Source organism: Oncorhynchus mykiss, chromosome 13 (genome assembly GCF_013265735.2).
Source record: "Oncorhynchus mykiss isolate Arlee chromosome 13, USDA_OmykA_1.1, whole genome shotgun sequence".
Taxonomy (NCBI): domain Eukaryota; kingdom Metazoa; phylum Chordata; class Actinopteri; order Salmoniformes; family Salmonidae; genus Oncorhynchus; species Oncorhynchus mykiss.
The window spans coordinates 40606702-40627064 of NC_048577.1; the positions used below are offsets into that span (position 1 = coordinate 40606702).

The window sequence follows — 20363 nt, forward strand, 5'->3', positions numbered from 1 at the left end:
AAAACCTATTCTGCCTTAGTAGACTGGAAAGATTTGGCATGTGTCCTCAGGTCCTCAAAAGGTTATACATCTGCACCATCGAGAGCATCCTGACTGGTTGCATCACTGCCTGGTACGGCAACTGCTCAGCCTTCGACCACAAGGGACTACAGAGGGTAGTGCAAACGGCCCAGTACATCACCAGGGCCAAGCTTCATGCCATCCAGGACCTCTATACCAGGCAGTGTAAGAGGAAGTCCCTAAAAATTGTCAAAGACTCCAGACACCCTAGTCATAGACTGTTTTCTCTGCTACCGCACAGAAAGCGGTACCGGAGCGCCAAGTCTAGTTCCAAGAGGCTTCTAAACAGCTTCTACCCCCAAGCCATAAGACTCACTTTAATATCTCTACCTACATGTACATATTACCTCAATTACCTTGACTAACCGGTGCCCCCACACATTGACTCTGTACCGGTACCCCCTGTATATAGCCTCGCTATTGTTATTTTACTGCTGCTCTTTAATTATTTGTTACTTTTATTTCTCACTTTTTTAAGGTATTTTCTTAAAACTGCATTATTGGTTAAGGGCTTGTGGTAAGCATTTCACTATAATGTTGGGTTACCTGTTGTATTCGGCGCATGTGACAAATGTAATTTGATTTGATTTGCAATCATCACTGATTCACAATTACATCTCATTACGAAATATGTTGTAATGAGACACTGAATATCCTTTCTTAGTTTTTATAACTTTAACATTATTTACCTCAGAACCCTATGCAGTAGTGGCCCGTCATTCAGGGCAGGTGGGGTAGAGTCCCAGCTGTTTAATGCCACACATTTTTAACAAAAGAAATGCTACACACCATCGGCCTCCACAATTACCCGACCTCAACTAAAGTGAGATGTTTGGGATGAGTCAAACCGCAGAGTGAAGGTAAAGCAGTTAACGAGTGCTCAGCATATGTGGGAACTCCTTCAAGACTGTTGCAAAAGCATTCCAGGTGAAGCTGGTTGAGAGAATGCCAAGAGTGTGCAAAGGTGTCATCAAGGCAAAGGGTGGCTACTTTGAAGAATATCAAATATCAAATATATTTTGATTTGTTTAACACCTTTTTGGTTACTACATGATACCATATGTGTTATTTCGTAGTTTAGATTTTTTTCACTATTATCCTACAATGTAGAAAATGTTTTTGTTCAATAGTCTAGGTAACCATGCTGCTGGTAGCCTGTGTGATGAATTGATCCTTCACTTGATTGCAACTTGTGCATATGAACATCTCTGAGACAAGTCCGAAGGCTCTATTGAACAAGGACAACCATAGAGAGAGGGATTGCGTGATCAGCAAACGCCTAAACACCAAGTACTCAATAATTGCTACAGAACATGACTCCATTCATTTTTAGATCAGACAGCAGGCTCAAACAACCAATGACATCATTGGTTGAACTCTCCCAGGTGCAAAAATGAAATAAATTTAGCTATAGCCCATAATTATGTCTGACACACCCTCTCGTCACTCATAATTATGTAGTTTCCCTTTAAGAACAAACACTGTATATTAATAATATTACATTGTATTCTATTGTTTGTATTGTATTACACACTCTAAAACCTATTCCACGGATCCCTTGGCCAAAATTAGTTTAATCTGTTGTTAGAAATACTGATTTGGTGATACGTCTGCGGACCCCGCAGTACCTCCATGGACCACACTGGTTTGGCTTGATCCTCTGTTCCATATCCGGCCTACGGAAGCTCCACGACATGAACGTGAGATCTCATACTGTACGTTTTCTGGTGTGCCCATAGATAAGGATAGAGGCCTCTAGTTGCCAAAATGACGTTTAAGTATGGGCAGCGCCATTGAGGGCTTCCACCATGCTTCTGCCATTTTAAAGTAGACCTAGTCAAAGTCGTCAACTGGGTGGGGATTCCTATGGGCTGTAGCCTCAATGGCGCTGCTGTCACAGACGCTAAACTAGCACAGATATGAAGAAGAGTCCTCTATCTATATCTATGTGTGTACCTCTTTGATAACTCCATGATATGCTTAGGTATCTTTTACATGAAAGTGTGAGAGTGCCCTCTGCTGGAGATTTGATTGAGGGGGGAAATTATCCAAGAACTGCTTCCAATAAAAAGAAAGCGCCACAAAGTTCCAGATAGTAACAGCAGAGGGCGCTATTATATTTGTAATAGGAAGACCTCATTTCTCCTTGATGCGTGGCTGTATTGTACACATTTCTGACCATATTACAACTCTACTAATATAGAACTTATTGGGCCTATGAGAAACATGAAACGTGTCGTATTGGCTATTGAGGATCATTATTGTCAGTTTGCACTTGCCCACGAACTTACTTTAGTAGCCTTTAATCGTCCTTTATTGAAATTAGAGTGTTCTTAAATATCCATAGGCCTACACCCTACAGGCCCAATAGGCACAATCAATAAAGGAAGAGAATATGCCTAACTCCAAATCCTCCTTGCCAGTTTGAGGTCTATAACGATATCTTGCTATGAGTTAAATCGTATTCAAGTGAGTGTGGTACTTGGGTCCCTTGTTAAAGTCATCGGCACAATGAACTTTACCAAGTACTAAGACATTTTAGCCAAAAACCTGGTTGCCTCTGCCAAGAGGTTGACATTTGGCCACAAGTGGATCTTAAAGCAAGACAATAACCCCAAGCACACATCAAAATCCACAAAGAAATGGTAAATTGGCCCAAAAACAAAACAAATCAATATCAGTCTCGGGACTTGAACCCCATTGAAAACATCTGGTTTGAATTAAAGAGGGCAGTCCAGTCCATAAGAGCAGATGAAGGATATCAAATGATCTGGAAATATTCTATATGGAGGAATGGTCTAAGATCCATCCCAATGTGTTTTCCAATCTCATTAAACATTTGAGAAAAAGGCTAATTGTCGCTATCCTCGGATGGGGAGGGTGCTGGGGTACTGAAAACAGGGATGCCAATCATTTTGAGCCCTAAATTTGTATATGTTTTATTACTTGTGTACTCTTTCTCTGAGCAATTATATTAGTAGGCCTATAAGATGAGGAAAAAAAATAAGAAACCTGTATACTGCTCTACTATCACTGCTCTGTATTAAGCTTTACGTCTCGGCCTCAAGGCCTTCGTGAACTAGAGATAGCTCAGATGTGCGAGTGCCTGATGAATTTTGAATGTTAGTAGGCCTTTAAAATAGTATAATTGTCCCATTTTTCTTTAGCATACAATGTCACTCAGTATTTTTTATTATTTATTTTATACAGTATTTTGTGCAAATTGTATTTGTCACATGCGCAGACTATAACAAGTCTTAACTTTACCGAGAAATGCTTACTTACGAGCCCTTTCCCAACAATGCAGAGTAAGTAAGAAAAATGGGTGCCAATCATTTGGTCAAATGTAAACCTTTCCATTCACATTATATTATCTCAGTAAAATCTGTGACGCTTGGCTTTACAGCCTACTAACATGACCCAACTCGTCGCTGTCTTTAGTGAGGAGTGTACTTTAAAAACGCTGCTCAAACAAAGTCTAAGTGCACAGGATTCCTTAACCTCAATTAAGAACACTGTCAAAGCAACCTCATAGACAGCAACATGGTTGGGTGGACAGACTTTGAGCGCGCCACAATCCAAAGCATCTTCTCAAAGATGAACTACGATGATGTAGGCCCCGCGGCTCTTTCCAGGTAGGCTACCTTTTATACCCTATTTGATGTCAGCGTTATGGTGTCTTAAACACGGTTGCCTACAAATTATTGTTAACGGTTTTCAAGACGGGTTATTATTTGACATATGCGCGTAATTTACGCGTAATGGACATCTCCAAACGACAAAATAATGTATTTCTGTACGTTGAGTGTATGCATATATCACATATATATATCAGTGTATGCATATATCACGTTTATGATTTCTACAGATGTCTGGTCGTGTACCCCTGGACCCAGAGGTATTTTGGTAACTTCGGAAACCTGTACAACGCCGCTGCCATCCAGGGAAAACCAATGGTCGCCGCTCACGGAAAGACCGTCCTGCACGGACTGGACCGGGCTGTCAAGAACATGGATGACATCAAGGCCACCTACGCAGAGCTGAGCGTGCTGCACTCCGAGAAACTGCGCGTGGATCCCGACAACTTCCGGGTAAAGTGAAATGTTCTACTTCACACAGGGTACTTGCCTATCTATTAAAATAGTGTGGTAGAATGCGTTTTCTTACATTTCCATTTGCTCCTTTCATTTTTTATCTGTGCTTTATTTTTCTTGTATGAACATCAATATGGTGGCACATATGGTAGACTAATGCATTATGAACTAAGTGTGACTATTGCCACCTTGATAATCAGACATTTATCATGTGCAATATATACAAATATTTAGCAAATAACTCAAATATTTTCCAATTAACCACACTGACATTTTACATTAGCTGTGCATAAACTAACCAATGCAACTAATAAATACAACCTAGGACTGCAATGATTAATCCCTGTTTAAACACACAATCATCTAATTCATAAACGTTCAAGATAACTTTTCATAACAGATCTGGTATTCAATGTCAGGTTCATGTATTAGTGTTGCAAGAAATTGTTGAGTGATCGAGAGTTTAAACCTAGACTCCCTAGTTGCTACATCGATTTTGGGAATTAATAATATATACCCATTGATTCTTAAAGAATTGAACTTGTAAGTGCCTCATGAGCTCAGTTCAGCTGTCGTATCTCATCAGAACCCAACATATAGGCCTAAGTTTGTTTTACTCTTTTACTCTGTTTGCAAACAAATTAAATGTAAACAGACACTGTATAGACTCAAAACATGGTTAAAACTATAATTTTTGATATCATGGATAGTCAGTCCTTGCATCCATAGCTCTGTCTATGATTTTGAGAATGGTCACATCTTTTTACCAAAACAGACAATGACTGCTTTGTTATTGGTTCAAGGATTCTAACTTTAACCAGATCAACATGAGATACATTTTTTTTATTAATAACAATAAATTAGATTAGACAAAAGTACTCTATAAAATACAAAATACATTTATCAGATGAAGCTCCTGTCCTTGCCAACTTTGAGTTTAGGAAATTGTATTAATAAATACTATCAATCCATTCATAATATATATATATATATATATATATAGCCTAATTATGTAATATATATTATTTTGTTATATCAAATAGTTTTTTCAATTTTGTTTACGTGGTCCTATGTCAAATAGTTTGTTCAATCTTGTTTATCAGTAGCAAGTTCTAAGCGAGCCATTTGATTGATCTATAGGCTACTATTTAAACTTTGTTCCCCTTCTCTGATTTAGTTTTTTCACTTTTTACACTTTTACTGCTAAGTTCTCTGAGGACCGCTTTTAGTGGAAATGTTTTGCATATCTTCTCCATTTTCATTATGAATACCTTTTTGCGTTCCGATGTCTTTCAGACTTGCAAAAAGCAACATATTTAATCATATCAGGTCATGTGCTCTACAACACAACTCATTAAAAACCAAAGTAAAGACCAAAAAACGTAATTTTGCACTTTTGAACATTTAATTATATTTTAGACAGAGCTGAGCACAATGCTGATCAATGCTGCAATCCGTCTGGTCTGATGCCTTCTGTCCACATTTTATCGGTACTTCTCAGACAGAGCCCGGCCCACCGCGGCCAGGAACTTGTCCATGGCCACATGAGCCTCGGGGTTGAAATCATTGGGGAACAAGACAGCCAGCACCACCAAGATGTTGTGGGACAGGATCTACAGGACGAAACGAATGGAAATTATTACGCTACATGTTTTAACAGGCTGTTTTATTTAATAATATAGGTTGTCCATTTTACTGTAAAGAGTACCCGATATATTTTAAATGCATTTTAACAATGTATTTTGATTTTGTGTCAACGGTATACAAATGATTATAAATAATGCTGTGACTGTCCTGACCTTGAAGTTGGCAGGATCGATACGCAGCTGGAAGGCATGCAGCTCGCTGAGGGAGAGGAGACCTGCGCTGATGTCGTCGATGCTGGCCACGGCTAAACTGATGCCTCCCATGATGGTCCCACCGTGCTTCCTGACTGGGGCAGAGCCGGGGCTCAGGTCCTTCCAGTGGGAGAAGTAGGTCTTGGTCTGGGGGTACACAACCAACATCCTGCACCGGAAGAAAAATACATGTCGAGAAAGATGGAAAGCTAACACCAAAAACAGTATACATTTTTACATCAAAAACAGATAAAAGATTAGCAGCACGACAGCCATTACCTAGACAGAGCATCACAGCCGATGTCCTCAGCCTTGCCGGACACCTTAGCCCAGAAGGCCTTGACCATTTTCTTGTCCTTAGCGGTGAGACTCATGGTTGTAGTTAAAGACGATGCTGGAGTAGAAGAGGTTCAGTGATGAGCTCTTACAAACGAAGGCTTTTTATATTAGCCACGAGCCCCACCCAATGCAGACCCACCTCCAAGATAAACAAGATACAACATGCCTTTTGTTAATGTTCAATAGGCACAATCCCTCACAGGTGATTTCATTTATTTGCTTATTTTACTGGACAAAAACACAAGTTGGTACAATCCTCCATACAAGACTTACAAAGACATTGTTAGCACCTTCTGAGCAGCACACAATATCAAACATAAAACACACAGGGTAGAGATGGATAAAAAACATGAAAGAATAAATGATTATCACAGTCATTGAAGTCTACGAAGTTATTTAGTATTAGAGATGTGTTGAGTTTTTTTGTAATGCTTCTAGTTTTCACAAGGGAGTCAGTCATTTCAATATTTTATTTCAATACAAAATATTTCAATATTCGTTTATATATTTATTTCTCACTCTGGCTTTATGGTATTTACCCATTAAAGAGAAAAGTCTAGTTGTATTGTCAATAGCTAAATTGCCTGTATCATATGTAAGAAATAGAAGCCTGTATTCAGAAATATGGAAAAGTTGACAGTAGAGGTGCATCACCCCAAAATAGATTGGAATAGTGCAACTATAAAATAAATATTAAATGGGTTCGACCTTACTAGCGCAGAATGAACATAGAGGTGAAATATCAATTAATTTGTTTAGAAATGTATTACAAGGATAAAAATTATGTAATATAGGCTATTTGTAGGCTATTTAATATATCTTAGTAATATATTAATATCGTAGTTATATCTTACTATTATCTGACTATAGACATACACAGAGAGAGTTGAAAAATGTTTCTCAGACAAAGTAATTAAATCCCCACCAAGTGTAATTAATGTGCAATAGGCATATTACACATGTATTTGCGTGTGTTGAGAATTGTATATTTCCCCACTATTTTGGGCTTATTTTTGTTAATATTTCTAATCATGTTAATGTAACAATTGTTATGTAACCTAATACTTAAATGAATGATTTCATAATGGATTTTAGGACAGTGTAACAATGTGTAACAATTGTCAAATTGCTTTTAAACATATATGGCCAACAGTAAAACTTCACATTATTATCTCAGTAAAATGTGATTCTTGGCTTATACAGCCCACTACCCTGACCCCACCCATAGCTGTCTCTAGGGAGGAGCGTCCCGATCCTTTTAAAAACGCTGCTCAAACTAAGACCAAGTGTATATGATTCGTTAGACTCTGTGAAAGAAACTTCAACAGCCAGCAACATGGTTCAGTGGACAGACTTTGAGCGCGCCACCATTCAGAGCGTCTTCGAGAAGATGGACTACGATGACGTAGGCCCCGCGGCTCTTTCCAGGTAGTGCGTTTAAAACTGTGGTCTACAAATTATTGGAAATAGTCATGTTATTATATTGTTATTGTGTTAGTATGCGCTTGTTATTATGATTTTCAAGACGAAGACATGCGTGTAATTAACGCGTAATTGACCTCTCCAAATGACACATTGATTTCCATAAGATATGTGTGTATGCAGATATCACGTTTCTGCAATTCTTGACTGTTTATTATTTCTACAGGTGTCTGGTCGTGTACCCCTGGACCCAGAGGTATTTTGGTAACTTCGGAAACCTGTACAACGCCGCTGCTATCCAGGGAAACCCAATGGTCGCCGCTCACGGAAAGACAGTCCTGCACGGACTGGACCGGGCTGTCAAGAACATGGATGACATCAAGGCCACATACGCAGAGCTGAGCGTGCTGCACTCCGAGAAACTGCGCGTGGATCCCGACAACTTCCGGGTAAAGTGAAATGTTCTACTTCACACAGGGTACTTGCCTATCTATTAAAATAGTGTGGTAGAATGCGTTTTCTTACATGTCCATTTGCTCCTTTCTTTTGCAGCTGCTGGCTGACTGCCTTACTATTGTCGTTGCTGCGAGAATGGGTGCTGCCTTCACCGCTGACGTCCAGGGTGCTTTCCAGAAGTTCCTGGCGGTCGTGGTGAGCTCCCTGGGCAAACAGTACCACTAGAGCAAACAGTACCACTAGAGCAAACAGTACCACTAGAACCCCTCCACTCAGAGACGGACGACCATCAGAGAACCAACAAGCGCTGATCATTTGTTTAGAGGCACATGTTGTTCCTTCTACTAAAGCAAATAAAATCAGCGAATTAATATTTTTATCTGCCTTTTTTTTCATGCCTGAACAGCCATATGGTGGCACATGTAGCAGATGAATAGGCCTAATATGGTAATATGATTGGCTGTGGGTGTGAATATCGCAAAAACCTTGTTAACCACATATGGATAATGTGCAATATATACAAATATTTAGCAAATAACAACAAACAATGTTTGGCAATTAATAAACTGACATGTTACATTACTGTGCATGAGCGACCCATATAATGAAGTCATCCAGAGATGCAGCATTGAGACATTGAGTCAAATAAGCGCAGAGCTGCAGTGATAAATTCCTGTTTAATTACACACAATCGTCATTCATAAAGGTTCAACATAACTTTTCAGAACAGATCTGTTATTCAATGTTTGGTTGATGTCTTAGTGTGGCAAGGAATTGTTGAATGGTCGAGAGTTTAACCAGACGAAAATGACATACATTTTCATGCATGAATAATAAAACATCAATTGGTCAATAGAACCCTATAAAATACAAATTACATTTATCAGAGGCACCTCCTGTCATGGCCAGCTGTGGGACCATCATAACCTTACAACAACGTGTTCAGACAGGAATCTATTAAAGTTATTCATAAAATATGATTAAATCAATGAATTAATCAACCAATAATGTTAAGAAATTCAACAAGATATACTGTCTGTGTATTTCATTTTACATCATGTATAAATGCAACATGTAACTTTTCACATTTTATGAAAACTTAACCACATTTGTTTATAAAAATGCATTAACAATATGTTACAATTATAGCATGATCAGCAAAACCACTAGGTTATGTTTTACACGTTATATACGTTTTTATGTGTATAGGAAATGTTAAGTGTATAGGAAATGTAATTAAGAAATAATATAAATCCATTAATAATATATATATATATAGTCCTTAATTAGCCGAATTAACCTAATTATCTAATAGATATTATTTTTGTATGTCAAATAGTTTTTGTTTATGTGGTCCTATGTCAAATAGTTTGTTCAATCTTGTTTATCAATAGCAAGTTCTACGCGAGCCGTTTGATTGATCTATAGGCTACTATTTAAACTTTGTTCCCCTTCTCGAATTTTTTCTTTTTACTTTTTAATCTTTTACTGCTAACTTCTCATTAATAATAGACCGACGAATCAATGAATTAATCAACCAATATTGCTAAGAAATTAAACAAGATATACTGTGCATTTCATTTTAAATAGTGTCAAATTCGACATTTTACTGTTGACATTTTATGGAAACTGAATCACATTGGTTAATAAAAAACGAAGTAATATTACGTTACAAATGTAGCATGATCAGCCAATCAAAATCATTAGGCTATGTTTTACGTTTTAGTATTATAGATACTATCTGCTTATAATCTATTCATAATATTTACAAATAATATGTTGGTAGTCTATCAAATCCTTCTTCGATGTTGTTTACAAGCATTTCGCTACACCCAAAATAACATCTGCTAAACACGTGTATGTGACAAATTAACATTTGACTGATTTATTTGTGTCAAATTGTTTGTTCCATCTTGTTTTTCAATAGCAAGTTCGAAGAGGGCTATTTGATTATTCTATCGGCTACTGCCGGTATTTGTACGTTGAGTTCCTCGTTACCACTTTTATATGTTTAGACTACCTACAAAACCTTTACTGCAAACTTCTTAGATGACTGCTCATATGGACATGCGGCAATGTTTTGCATTTTCTCCGTTTTCTTTATGAATACTTTTTAGCATTTCGTCAAGATTTTGAGAAATTGTTATTTCAGCCTTTAAAAAAAAGCTACGTATTTCATCATATCAAGTCCAGACGCTACAGCACGACTAAAAAGCAAAGTACACGACTAAAAAGCAAGGTAAAGACCAGATAACGTGGTTATGTGCGTTTGAACATTTATTCATAATTTAGAACAAGACAGAGCATTGAGCACATGCTGCCATATGTCTGGTCTGATGATGCCCCATAGTTTATCTGTACTTTTCGGCCAGAGCCAGAGCCAGGGCCAGTGCGGCCAGGAACTTGTCCACGGACATATAAACCTCTGGGGTGAAGTCAGCGGGGAACAAAATAGCCAGCACCACCAATATGTTGTGGGTCAGGATCTACAAGAGGAAATAAATTGAAATTAGTTCGTATGCATTTTAATGTAGTTTTTTTTTAGCCTATGTTTTCTATTATACTGTAAAACGTAGCCGATTGAAATGTAAAACAAATATTATACTGTCCTCACCTTGAAAAATTATGAAAACGACTGACCTCGTCGTTAGGTCATAAATAAAGTAATACATAGGTTGTGGAGATGAGGAAAGGAGGCTCATGACATTGCAGATCTTGAATGACTTACATCAAGATAAGTCAATAAACGTATTTCTTTAGTTACTATCTATAGAATGGCTTTTGCGTAAAATTACATGAATGGAGAGAACCTAATTCAATTTAAAATATACTTTGCGACGTATTAAGTATAATTAGTCAAATAAATAATTTATTATTTTTTTGTCTTTTTTTTATTTATTTTTTTACTGATGGTGTAGTTATTTATTTGGCCATATTGGGGGACAAGCTTATGGGGCCAACGTATGACAGAGGTTACGTTTGGTATATGTCTTATTTATTTGACGCGTAATTATCGTGAACACTGGGTTATAAATTGGAATAATAATGTTGTATTATTTAATATGAGCGAGACTGATTTAGATTGATTGACTAAAGTGAATAAATTGATTTATAATCCTGACCCCGCAATTAATTCATATCAAAAAAAGGATTTACTTATCAGTTAATACCATGTTGCCCAATACATTCAAGGTAAGTAGATGGTTGTTGCCAAGAAAAGGGTGTTTCTAATGGCTTATCAGAGCAAGGCAACCAATTGGAGCTTTTACGCAGAGGGTGCAACTCATTCAGAACGGCAAGATAAAACGTGAGCCTATACTTCACTGATAAACAGCCCTTTAGCTCGGTCCCTTTCAAGAAAGTCAACTTCTTTCTTTCTACCACATTCTTGTTGCCTACCACATTTTGCAGTGACTGGTGGTCATTTCCAATCGTTGTTATAGTAATTCACGAAGCTAGCACTGAATAATATAAAACTACTGTTAACTACAGTTTACGACTTGATGGTGCTTTTTTAAGGTACTAATAAAACAGCCACATAATTGCCGGTGTGAAACTTTTCCATAAGTCGACCTCAGTTGCCGTTTGGAAATGTCGGCAGAACTATGATGATATGGTGTTGGTCGATAAGACCAGCTGGCTGGCAAGGAATGATATATTACCATGAACGTTTTGCGGACCTTTGATGTCGTTTTTGGCACGAGTCCTCCAAGTTTGATTCGCTCACTGGGTCGGAGGGATTCAATATAAATGAAAAAGCCTGGACTGTTGAAGAGCGGAAGCTCATCATAGAGACCTGGGGCAAAATCAAGGTCAAAGTGTTCGGACCCCTTGCTTTGAGATGGTCGGCTTATAATATTGCAAGGAGATAAAATATATTGATAATTTATCATTTTACCTTTCTAGTCTTGTCTTATATGTGTGCGCAATTCATTTAATTAAATTGATTAGTTTATATTATGTCTGTTATAATGTAATTTGTATTTTCCATGTGTCTTATTGTATATCCATGGACTCAGAGGTACTTTGGAACCTTTGGAGACTTAAACAGCGCAGTGGCTATCATGGGCAATAAAAAAGTTGTCAACCATGGCATCACCGTGCAGAACGGCCTCGTGTGAGCTGTGCAGCATATGGATGACGTCAATAACACCTACGTCGAGCTGAGCGTTCTGCACTCTGAGAGACTTCATGTGGATCCCGACAACTTCAGGGTAAGATTTTGGAGTTGAAAAGACGTGTAAATATGAGTACCAATGGACGTGCCTAAAACAAATTAACAATACGTTTTTCCTCATTGATTTACATCCAAGAGAATACTGCTGTTGCAAATGAATGACTAACGTTACAATCGTTTCCTTTTCCCAACTGCTGGGCGACTGCCTCACCATTGTTTTGGCCTCCCAGATGGGGCGCGGCTTCATGCCGGACGTCCAAGCGGCCTGGCAGAAGTTCCTGACCGTGGTCGTCTCTGCGCTGGGCAGACAGTACTACTAAAGACATGTTCTATTATAGAAGACAGTTTGTATGAATAATACAATATATTGTTAAGCACACATCCATGCTCTTCACTTTATTCTGTTTGATGGGCAGTAAAATAGGGGTTATTACAAAATGTAGCCAAGCCTAGTTTAACTCTAATGCCGTTGGCCTAAGTGAGAGAGAGAGTATATTTGGTAAAATATCACAAGCAGCAACGAGCTCTGGTCACCGGAATAATCATTATATTCATCATGTTTTTTGTTATTATAGTAATTATATCAAAACAATCCTTGTTTTCTAATACACTAACGTAGGAAAAGTAAGGTAGTCTATCAGAAAATATGTTGCCCAGGGTAACTTTTTCTTGCCTCAGGTAGGCGGAATTTGCATATACAGTATCAGTCAAAAGTTTGGACACACCTACTCATTCAAGGGTTTTACTTTTTACAATTATTTTCTACATCAAAACTATGAATTAACACACATGGAATCATGTAGTAACAAAAAAGTATTAAACAAATCAAAATATATTTGAGATTTGATATTATTCAAAGTGCCACTGTTTGCCTTGATGACAGGTTTCAACACTTGGCATTCTCTCAACCAGCTTCACCTGGAATGCTTTTCCAACAGTCTTGAAGGAGTTCCCACATTTGCTGAGCACTTGTTGGCTGCTTTTCCTTCACTCTGCGATCCAACTCATCCCAAACCATCTCAATTGGGTTGAGGTCGGGGGATTGTGGATGCCAAGTCATCTGATGCATCACTCCATCACTCTCCTTCTTGGTCAAATAGCCCATACACCTATCTTTGACGCTGGGGTCACGAGAGAGAGATTTGGTAAAATATCACATGCAGCAACAAATTCTTATCAACGGAATAATCAATATATTGATCAGTATTGTGTTATTATAGTAATTATATCAAAACAGTCCTTGTTTTCTAATACACTACCATAGGAAAATTAAGGTAGTCTATCATGTCGCCCAAGTTAATTGTTACCTGCCTCAGGTAGGTGCAATTTGCATATACAGTATCAGGCAAAAGTTTGGACACACCAACTCATTCAAGGGTTTTTCTATATTTTCACTATTTTCTACATTGTAGAATAATAGTGAAGACATCACAACTATGAAATAACACATATTGAATCATGTAGTAACCAAAAAAGTGTTAACCAAATCAAAATATATTTGATATTTGAGATATTTGTTGAAAAACAAATGGTAGTCCCACTAAACGCAAAACAGATGGGATGGAGTATCGCTGCAGAATGTTGTAGTTGCCATGCTGGTTAGGCGTGCCTTGAATTCTAAATAAATCACTGACAGTGTCATCAGCCAAGCACCCCCACACCATCACACCTCCTCCTCCATGCTTCACGGTGGGAACCTACTCTGCGTCTCACAAAGACATGGCGGTAGGAACCAAAAATCTCAAATTTTGACTCATCAGACCAAAGGACAGGTTTCCACAGTCTAATGTCTATTGCTCGTGTTTCTTGGCCCAATCATGTCTCTTCTTCCTATTGGTCTCCTTTAGTAGTGGTTTCTTTGCAGCAATTCAACCATGAAGCTCTGATTCACGCAATGTCTTCTGAAAAGTTGAGATGTCTGTTGATTTGTTTAACACTTTTTGGGTTCCTACATGATTCCATTTGTTATTTCATAGTTTTGATGTCTTCACTATTATTCTACAACTGTCACGCCCTGATCTGTTCCACCTGTCATTGTTATTGTCTCCACCCCCTCCAGGTGTTGCTTATTTTCACCAGTGTATTTATCCCTGTGTTTCCTTTCTCTCTGTGCCAGTTCATCTTGTATGTTTTCAAGCCAACCAGCATGTTTTCCCCCCATGCTCCTGTTTTCTATTATCTTTTTCTAGTCTTCCTGGTTTTAACCTTTGCCTGCTTTTTTTCTGGACTCCGTACCCACCTGACCCTCTGCTTGCCCTGACATCGAGCCTGTCTGCAACTTTGTACCTCTTGGACTCAGAATCTGGTTTTGACCTTTTGCTTGTCCACGACCATTCTCTTGCCTACTCCTTTTGGATATAAATAAACTACAAAGACTCTAACCATCTGCCTCCTGTGTCTGTATCTGGGTCTCGCCTTGTGCCCTTATAACAACGTAAAAAATAAAGAAAAACCCTGGAATGAGTTGGTGTGTCCAAACTTTTTACTGGTACTGTAGCTGAACGTTGGCATTCCAAATGGGTTTGAAGAGCAACGTGCTTAATGTTCGGAAAAGCACCTGAATTACGCAACGGCACTATTTAAACAAGACGACTCAAGAGCACTTCAACCTTATTATAACACATCATTACAACACGTTAGGAAGTGTATAGTTAAATCATTAGGCATGGTGCTGGATCCATGCAAACCCTGTAAGTAGGCGTATAATGTTTTCAATAAAAATGCAGATATAGGCTATTTTACTAGTTTTAATTGGTGACGAAATAGGCTAATCGCGTTATGCTATGGGATAGGAAATAAAAAGGATACAAAAATAATGTGAACATAATAATCATTGGCTCACCTTTCCTCTTATCTCTCTGGTCGAGAGAAGTGGAGGTACCAAGGTTAGAGTAGCCTTCACAGTAGTTTCACCAGCGCCACTTTTTGAAAAGCAAGTGAGATATACTTCACTTATACATGTATCATGCAGGGTGTATTAGCTTACCCAAACAATCAATATTCTTCTTGACAAAACGTATTACTCCGATTTTATCCACGCACCTGACACACGGTGACATGCTCTCTATAAGCTGCTACTACGACATCAGGATAGATATTGGTGAACAAAGCCTATGCAGGATATACTCTCATGCAAAGGACACACATATGCATTTACCTATTTTTAGGGAAATCTGAGTGACATCGCACGACGTGGTAAGGATTATAGAGGTTCAGCAGCATGTGACTTGAACAATAGACCTGGCCTATCCATAACTATTGACCTACTGAGAAAACGTATATCAATCAACCTTCAACACACCTCACCGGAAGGCGTGCGGTGTCACTGTTGCAGAGATAAGACAGCAATCTTGGTACTCAACCGTTGCCAACGAGATGTCCCTCATCATTTGTTTGGTACCACCCTTGACAAAACAGGGTGAGATTAATGAGAAATACCGTCTATAATGACTTTGGTCATTGTAGAAGGCATATTTACTGAATTAATTAATTAATTATCCAATTAATTAATTAATTAATTAATTATTACATCAACGAATTAATCAATGAATGAGTCAATAAAACAAATGAACGCCTAAATAGCCCAAAAATATTAATCAGACAAATTCCAAAGACCATTCCATGTGCATAAAACGTCCAGCTGACCGTATTCATTATATTATAAGAAGTATAAAATACATTGTTGCATCATGCATAATGTAGCCTTTAGATTCATAACAATTTGAAGCATGATTCTTCCGTTTTTCAGCACTATCGTCATAACACTTACACATATTGTTGGTTATCAATATACTAATGGTTATCACCAAAGTCTACATTGTGTACATCCAATGACTTCCAGTTGAAGGTGGAGCTAAGCCAAAGAGATCTTTACAGACCATATAAATACTCCCAGTGTCCAGTCTTATGGCACCAGTAGTATCTTACGTCATAGAAACCGCTAGAATGAGTCTCACAGCCAAGGACAAACAGATCGTGACAGCCTTTTTTGGAAAGGTGGCTGGCAAAGCAGAGGATATCGGAAATGAGGCTCTCTCTAGGTAACGACATCATTATACATTGAACGGATTGTTTTGTAACAGAGTTATGCGGTGCATTTACCACGTTAAATCATAATACATGATCACATGTTTTTATTTCCAGGACCTTGGTGGTGTACCCCCAGACCAAGACCTACTTCTCCCACTGGACGGACCTGAGCCCCGGCTCTGCTCCCGTCAAGAAGCACGGTCTGACCGTCATGGGAGGCGTCCTGGATGCCGTGACCAAGATCGACGACCTGACCGGTGGTCTTCTGACCCTCAGCGAGCTGCACGCCTTCACCCTGCGTGTGGATCCCGCCAACTTCAAGGTGACTAAATAACTTACTGAATCAATAAAACGATTCACCCTTTCTCAATATATCAGAGTGGCGACCGTGTCCAAATTTGAGCTCTATGTTTGTATTTTGTGAAGGTTCCAATTGAATCTTCAGAAACACTATCTTTCGCATATGGACTATGCCTAATGGCTTGATAATAATAACTCTATTCCCGCTACATCTACAGATCATCAACCACAACATTCTGGTGGTGCTAGCCATGATGTTCCCTGCTGACTTTACCCCTGAGGTACACGTGTCTGTGGACAAGTTCCTCGCCAAGTTGGCCCTGGCCCTTTCCGAGAAGTATCGTTAAAAGGCGAGAAGATAAATCCTCTCGGGTTTTCTGTGTTGATCATAAATGTGCACGTGTTGTATGATATGAATCATGGAATAAAAATACCGTCATCAACAACTGTTTATCTTTATCGTTTTTATTTAAAGGGAAAGCGGATTTTGCAATGTAATTAATTGTGTGGCGAAAACAGCCAGGCTTGGCATTATGCATCAATTAAACATGGCACAAAGGAACAGGTTTGGAGAGCCCTGTTATAACATGCGTATTCCAATTGCAACGTCTGCTTTTGCCCACACATGTTGTCTCAAGAACATTTTATATTTGTAATACCCTCAAACACCAAGTTAGGCATACCTCATTTCAAAATAGGCCATCATCACTGTCAATCGTGGATGAGAGTTATTCATGTTTTACCGGCGAAACTGCATCTGCATTCAAATAACTTGATAGATCTCTATCAGTTTCATGGGAATAGTCTACGCATTTCGATCTTGTCGAATGACTATTCAGAGCAGATGGTGTTAACAGACTATTAGCCTTTCTTGTATTTTGTTTCAATCTAAGCATCTATCCTGTTGAGTTTTGGCGCACGATACTTACATTTTTTTTTATTTTTTACAAACCATTCTAAAATCTTATTAGAGATGATGAGGTGTTTTTGGTGCAACAGTAACATTAGCCTATCGGCCTATTATGCTATGCTATTATATTCGGTTCTGTTATGTAAACTGAAAAGTAATCGTTATGTGATCTTACGAGACATTGATTCAGCTTTGATCTAACTTTACTAAACGAGCACCATTGTGAGAAGTGATGATATTCTATTAGTAATAATAATAATAAGTGATGAGTAAAGACTATTAGTCATAGGCGACAGATCTTGAGGAGTGTTATTATAAACGATTGGAGTGCCCTTCATGGTTCCAAAATGACAGCGCAAAATACACTTTGGATTTGATTAGCTTGAACACATGGTTACAATATACCCTATTACAGAATAAAATATAACATACAGTGGGGCAAAAAAGTATTTAGTCAGCCACAAATTGTGCAAGTTCTCCCACTTAAAAAGATGAGAGAGGCCTGTAATTTTCATCATAGGTACACTTCAATTATGACAGACAAAATGAGAAAAAAAATCCAGAAAATCACATTGTAGGATTTTTAATGAATTTATTTGCAAATTATGGTGGAAAATAAGTATTTGGTCAATAACAAAAGTTTATATCAGGGTAGCCTAGTGGTTAGCGCGTTGGACTAGTAACCGGAAGGTTGCGAGTTCAAACCCCCGAGCTGACAAGGTACAAATCTGTCGTTCTGCCCCTGAACACCCACTGTTCCCAGGCTGTCATTGAAAATAAGAATTTGTTCTTAACTGACTTGCCTGATAAAATAAAATATACCCTTTGTTGGCAATGACAGAGGTCAAACGTTTTCTGTAAGTCTTCACAAGGTTTTCACACACTGTTGCTGTTATTTTGGCCCATTCCTCCATGCAGATCTCCTCTAGAGCAGTGGTGTTTTGGGGCTGTTGCTGGGCAACATGGACTTTCAACTCCCTCCAAAGATTTTCTATGGGGTTGAGATCTGCAGACTGGCTAGGCCACTCCAGGACCTTGAAATGCTTCTTACAAAGCCACTTCTTCGCTGCCCGGGCGGTGTGTTTGGGATCATTGTCATGCTGAAAGACCCAGCCACGTTTCATCTTCAATGCCCTTCCTGATGGAAGGAGGTTTTCACTCAAAATCTCACGATACATGGCCCCATTCATTCTTTCCTTTACATGGATCAGCCGTCCTGGTCCCTTTGCAGAAAAACAGCCCCAAAGCATGATGTTTCCACCCCCATGCTTCACAGTAGGTATGGTGTTCTTTGGATGCAACTCAGCATTCTTTGTCCTCCAAACACAATGAGTTGAGTTTTTACCAAAAAGTTATATTTTGGTTTCATTTGACCATATGACATTCTCCCAATCTTCTTCTGGATCATCCAAATGCTCTCTAACAAACTTCAGACGGGCCTGGACATGTACTGGCTTAAGCAGGGGGACACGTCTGGCATTGCAGGATTTGAGTCCCTGGCGGCGTAGTGTGTTACTGATGGTAGGCTTTGTTACTTTGGTCCCAGCTCTCTGCTGGTCATTCACTAGGTCCCCCGTGTGGTTCTGGGATTTTTGCTCACCGTTCTTGTGATCATTTTGACCCCACGGGGTGAGATCTTGCGTGGAGCCCCAGATTGAGGGAGATTATCAGTGGTCTTGTATGTCTTCCATTTCCTAATAATTGCTCCCACAGTTGATTTCTTCAAACCAAGCTGCTTACCTATTGCAGATTCAGTCTTCCCAGCCTGGTGCATGTCTACAATTTTGTTTCTGGTGTCCTTTGACAGCTCTTTGGTCTTGGCCATAGTGAAGTTTGGAGTGTGACTGTTTGAGGTTGTGGACAGGTGTCTTTTATACTGATAACAAGTTCAAACAGGTGCCATTAATACAGGTAACGAGTGGAGGACAGAGGAGCCTCTTAAAGAAGAAGTTACAGGTCTGTGAGAGCCAAAAATCTTGCTTGTTTGTAGGTGACCAAATACTTATTTTCCACCATAATTTGCAAATAAAGCCATTAAAAATCCTACAATGAGATTTTCTGGATTTTTTTTCTTATTTTGTCTGTTATAGTTGAAGTGTACCTATGATGAAAATTACAGGCCTCTCTCATCTTTTTAAGGGGGAGAACTTACACAATTGGTGGCTGACTAAATACTTTTTTGCCCCACTGTAGGGGTAAATAATCAATTCATATCATTTATTTGCAAAGATTTAATCAATGAATCAAGTGATCAAATGGTGATCATAAATCATTACTATGTAGAATTGCAGGAAATTCGTTTTAAAACATACAATCATGCTTTTGGTGTGGTGTATTTATGCATCTCAATAAACTATAATCTAAATGCATTATTACTTCCAACTTGGCCCAATATACATTTCATTTTCCCAACCACGAGATAGCCTACTAAGCTAGAACATTTAACCTTTATTTAACTAGGCAAGTCAGTTAATAACAAATTATTATTTTACAGTGACGGCCTACCCCGGCCAAACCCTCACCTAACCCGGACGACGCTGGGCAAATTGTGCGCCACCCTATGCCCTGCGTCTAAACCGATAGCCAATACAGGCTAAATATCTTAAGCAGGGCTACGGCAACTTGCAGGGAGGGTCCGGCTCCTGGGCTTTGTAGTGGCCACTCTGGTTTGGGTGTCCTCGGCGTTGCTGTGACCAAGTGTTCACATATCGTTCTGGGTTCCAATGCGCAATAGCAGG

At 38.8% G+C, this 20363-nt stretch overlaps 4 protein-coding genes and 2 long non-coding RNA genes across 7 annotated transcripts; 4 read left to right on the forward strand and 2 right to left on the reverse strand.

The window, feature by feature from the left end:
- Positions 1–3577: 3577 nt before the first annotated feature.
- On the forward strand, positions 3578–8359 carry LOC118936354 (hemoglobin subunit beta-like). The gene is made up of 3 exons (XM_036941061.1): positions 3578–3695; positions 3929–4227; positions 8279–8359. The coding sequence occupies exons 1-2, from the start codon at positions 3604–3606 to the stop codon at positions 4158–4160; spliced, it is 324 nt and encodes a 107-aa protein (XP_036796956.1). The 5' UTR covers positions 3578–3603; the 3' UTR covers positions 4161–4227; positions 8279–8359.
- On the reverse strand, positions 5541–6432 carry LOC110486358 (hemoglobin embryonic subunit alpha-like). Its single transcript, XM_021557883.2, has 3 exons — positions 6272–6432; positions 5954–6161; positions 5541–5767 (listed from the first exon to the last, which is right to left on the reverse strand). The coding sequence occupies exons 1-3, from the start codon at positions 6364–6366 to the stop codon at positions 5639–5641; spliced, it is 432 nt and encodes a 143-aa protein (XP_021413558.1). The 5' UTR covers positions 6367–6432; the 3' UTR covers positions 5541–5638.
- Positions 7596–8586, forward strand: LOC118936300 (hemoglobin subunit beta-like). The gene is made up of 3 exons (XM_036941060.1): positions 7596–7759; positions 7980–8202; positions 8306–8586. Exons 1-3 carry the CDS (start codon positions 7668–7670, stop codon positions 8432–8434), a joined length of 444 nt encoding a protein of 147 aa, XP_036796955.1. The 5' UTR covers positions 7596–7667; the 3' UTR covers positions 8435–8586.
- A 3152-nt stretch (positions 8587–11738) lies between these two features.
- LOC118938289 lies at positions 11739–12765 on the forward strand. 2 transcript variants are annotated; one of them, XR_005035544.1, is made up of 3 exons: positions 11739–12053; positions 12229–12423; positions 12617–12765. It is a non-coding gene; the product is annotated as an uncharacterized LOC118938289 (long non-coding RNA). The 2 variants fall into 2 exon arrangements; XR_005035543.1 differs by having other exon boundaries at positions 11739–12423.
- A 692-nt stretch (positions 12766–13457) lies between these two features.
- On the reverse strand, positions 13458–16177 carry LOC118938290. The gene is made up of 3 exons (XR_005035545.1): positions 15544–16177; positions 15229–15307; positions 13458–13507 (listed from the first exon to the last, which is right to left on the reverse strand). It is a non-coding gene; the product is annotated as an uncharacterized LOC118938290 (long non-coding RNA).
- An 80-nt stretch (positions 16178–16257) lies between these two features.
- Positions 16258–17161, forward strand: LOC110486355 (hemoglobin embryonic subunit alpha). The gene is made up of 3 exons (XM_021557878.2): positions 16258–16426; positions 16530–16737; positions 16934–17161. The coding sequence occupies exons 1-3, from the start codon at positions 16293–16295 to the stop codon at positions 17060–17062; spliced, it is 471 nt and encodes a 156-aa protein (XP_021413553.1). The 5' UTR covers positions 16258–16292; the 3' UTR covers positions 17063–17161.
- Positions 17162–20363: the final 3202 nt, after the last annotated feature.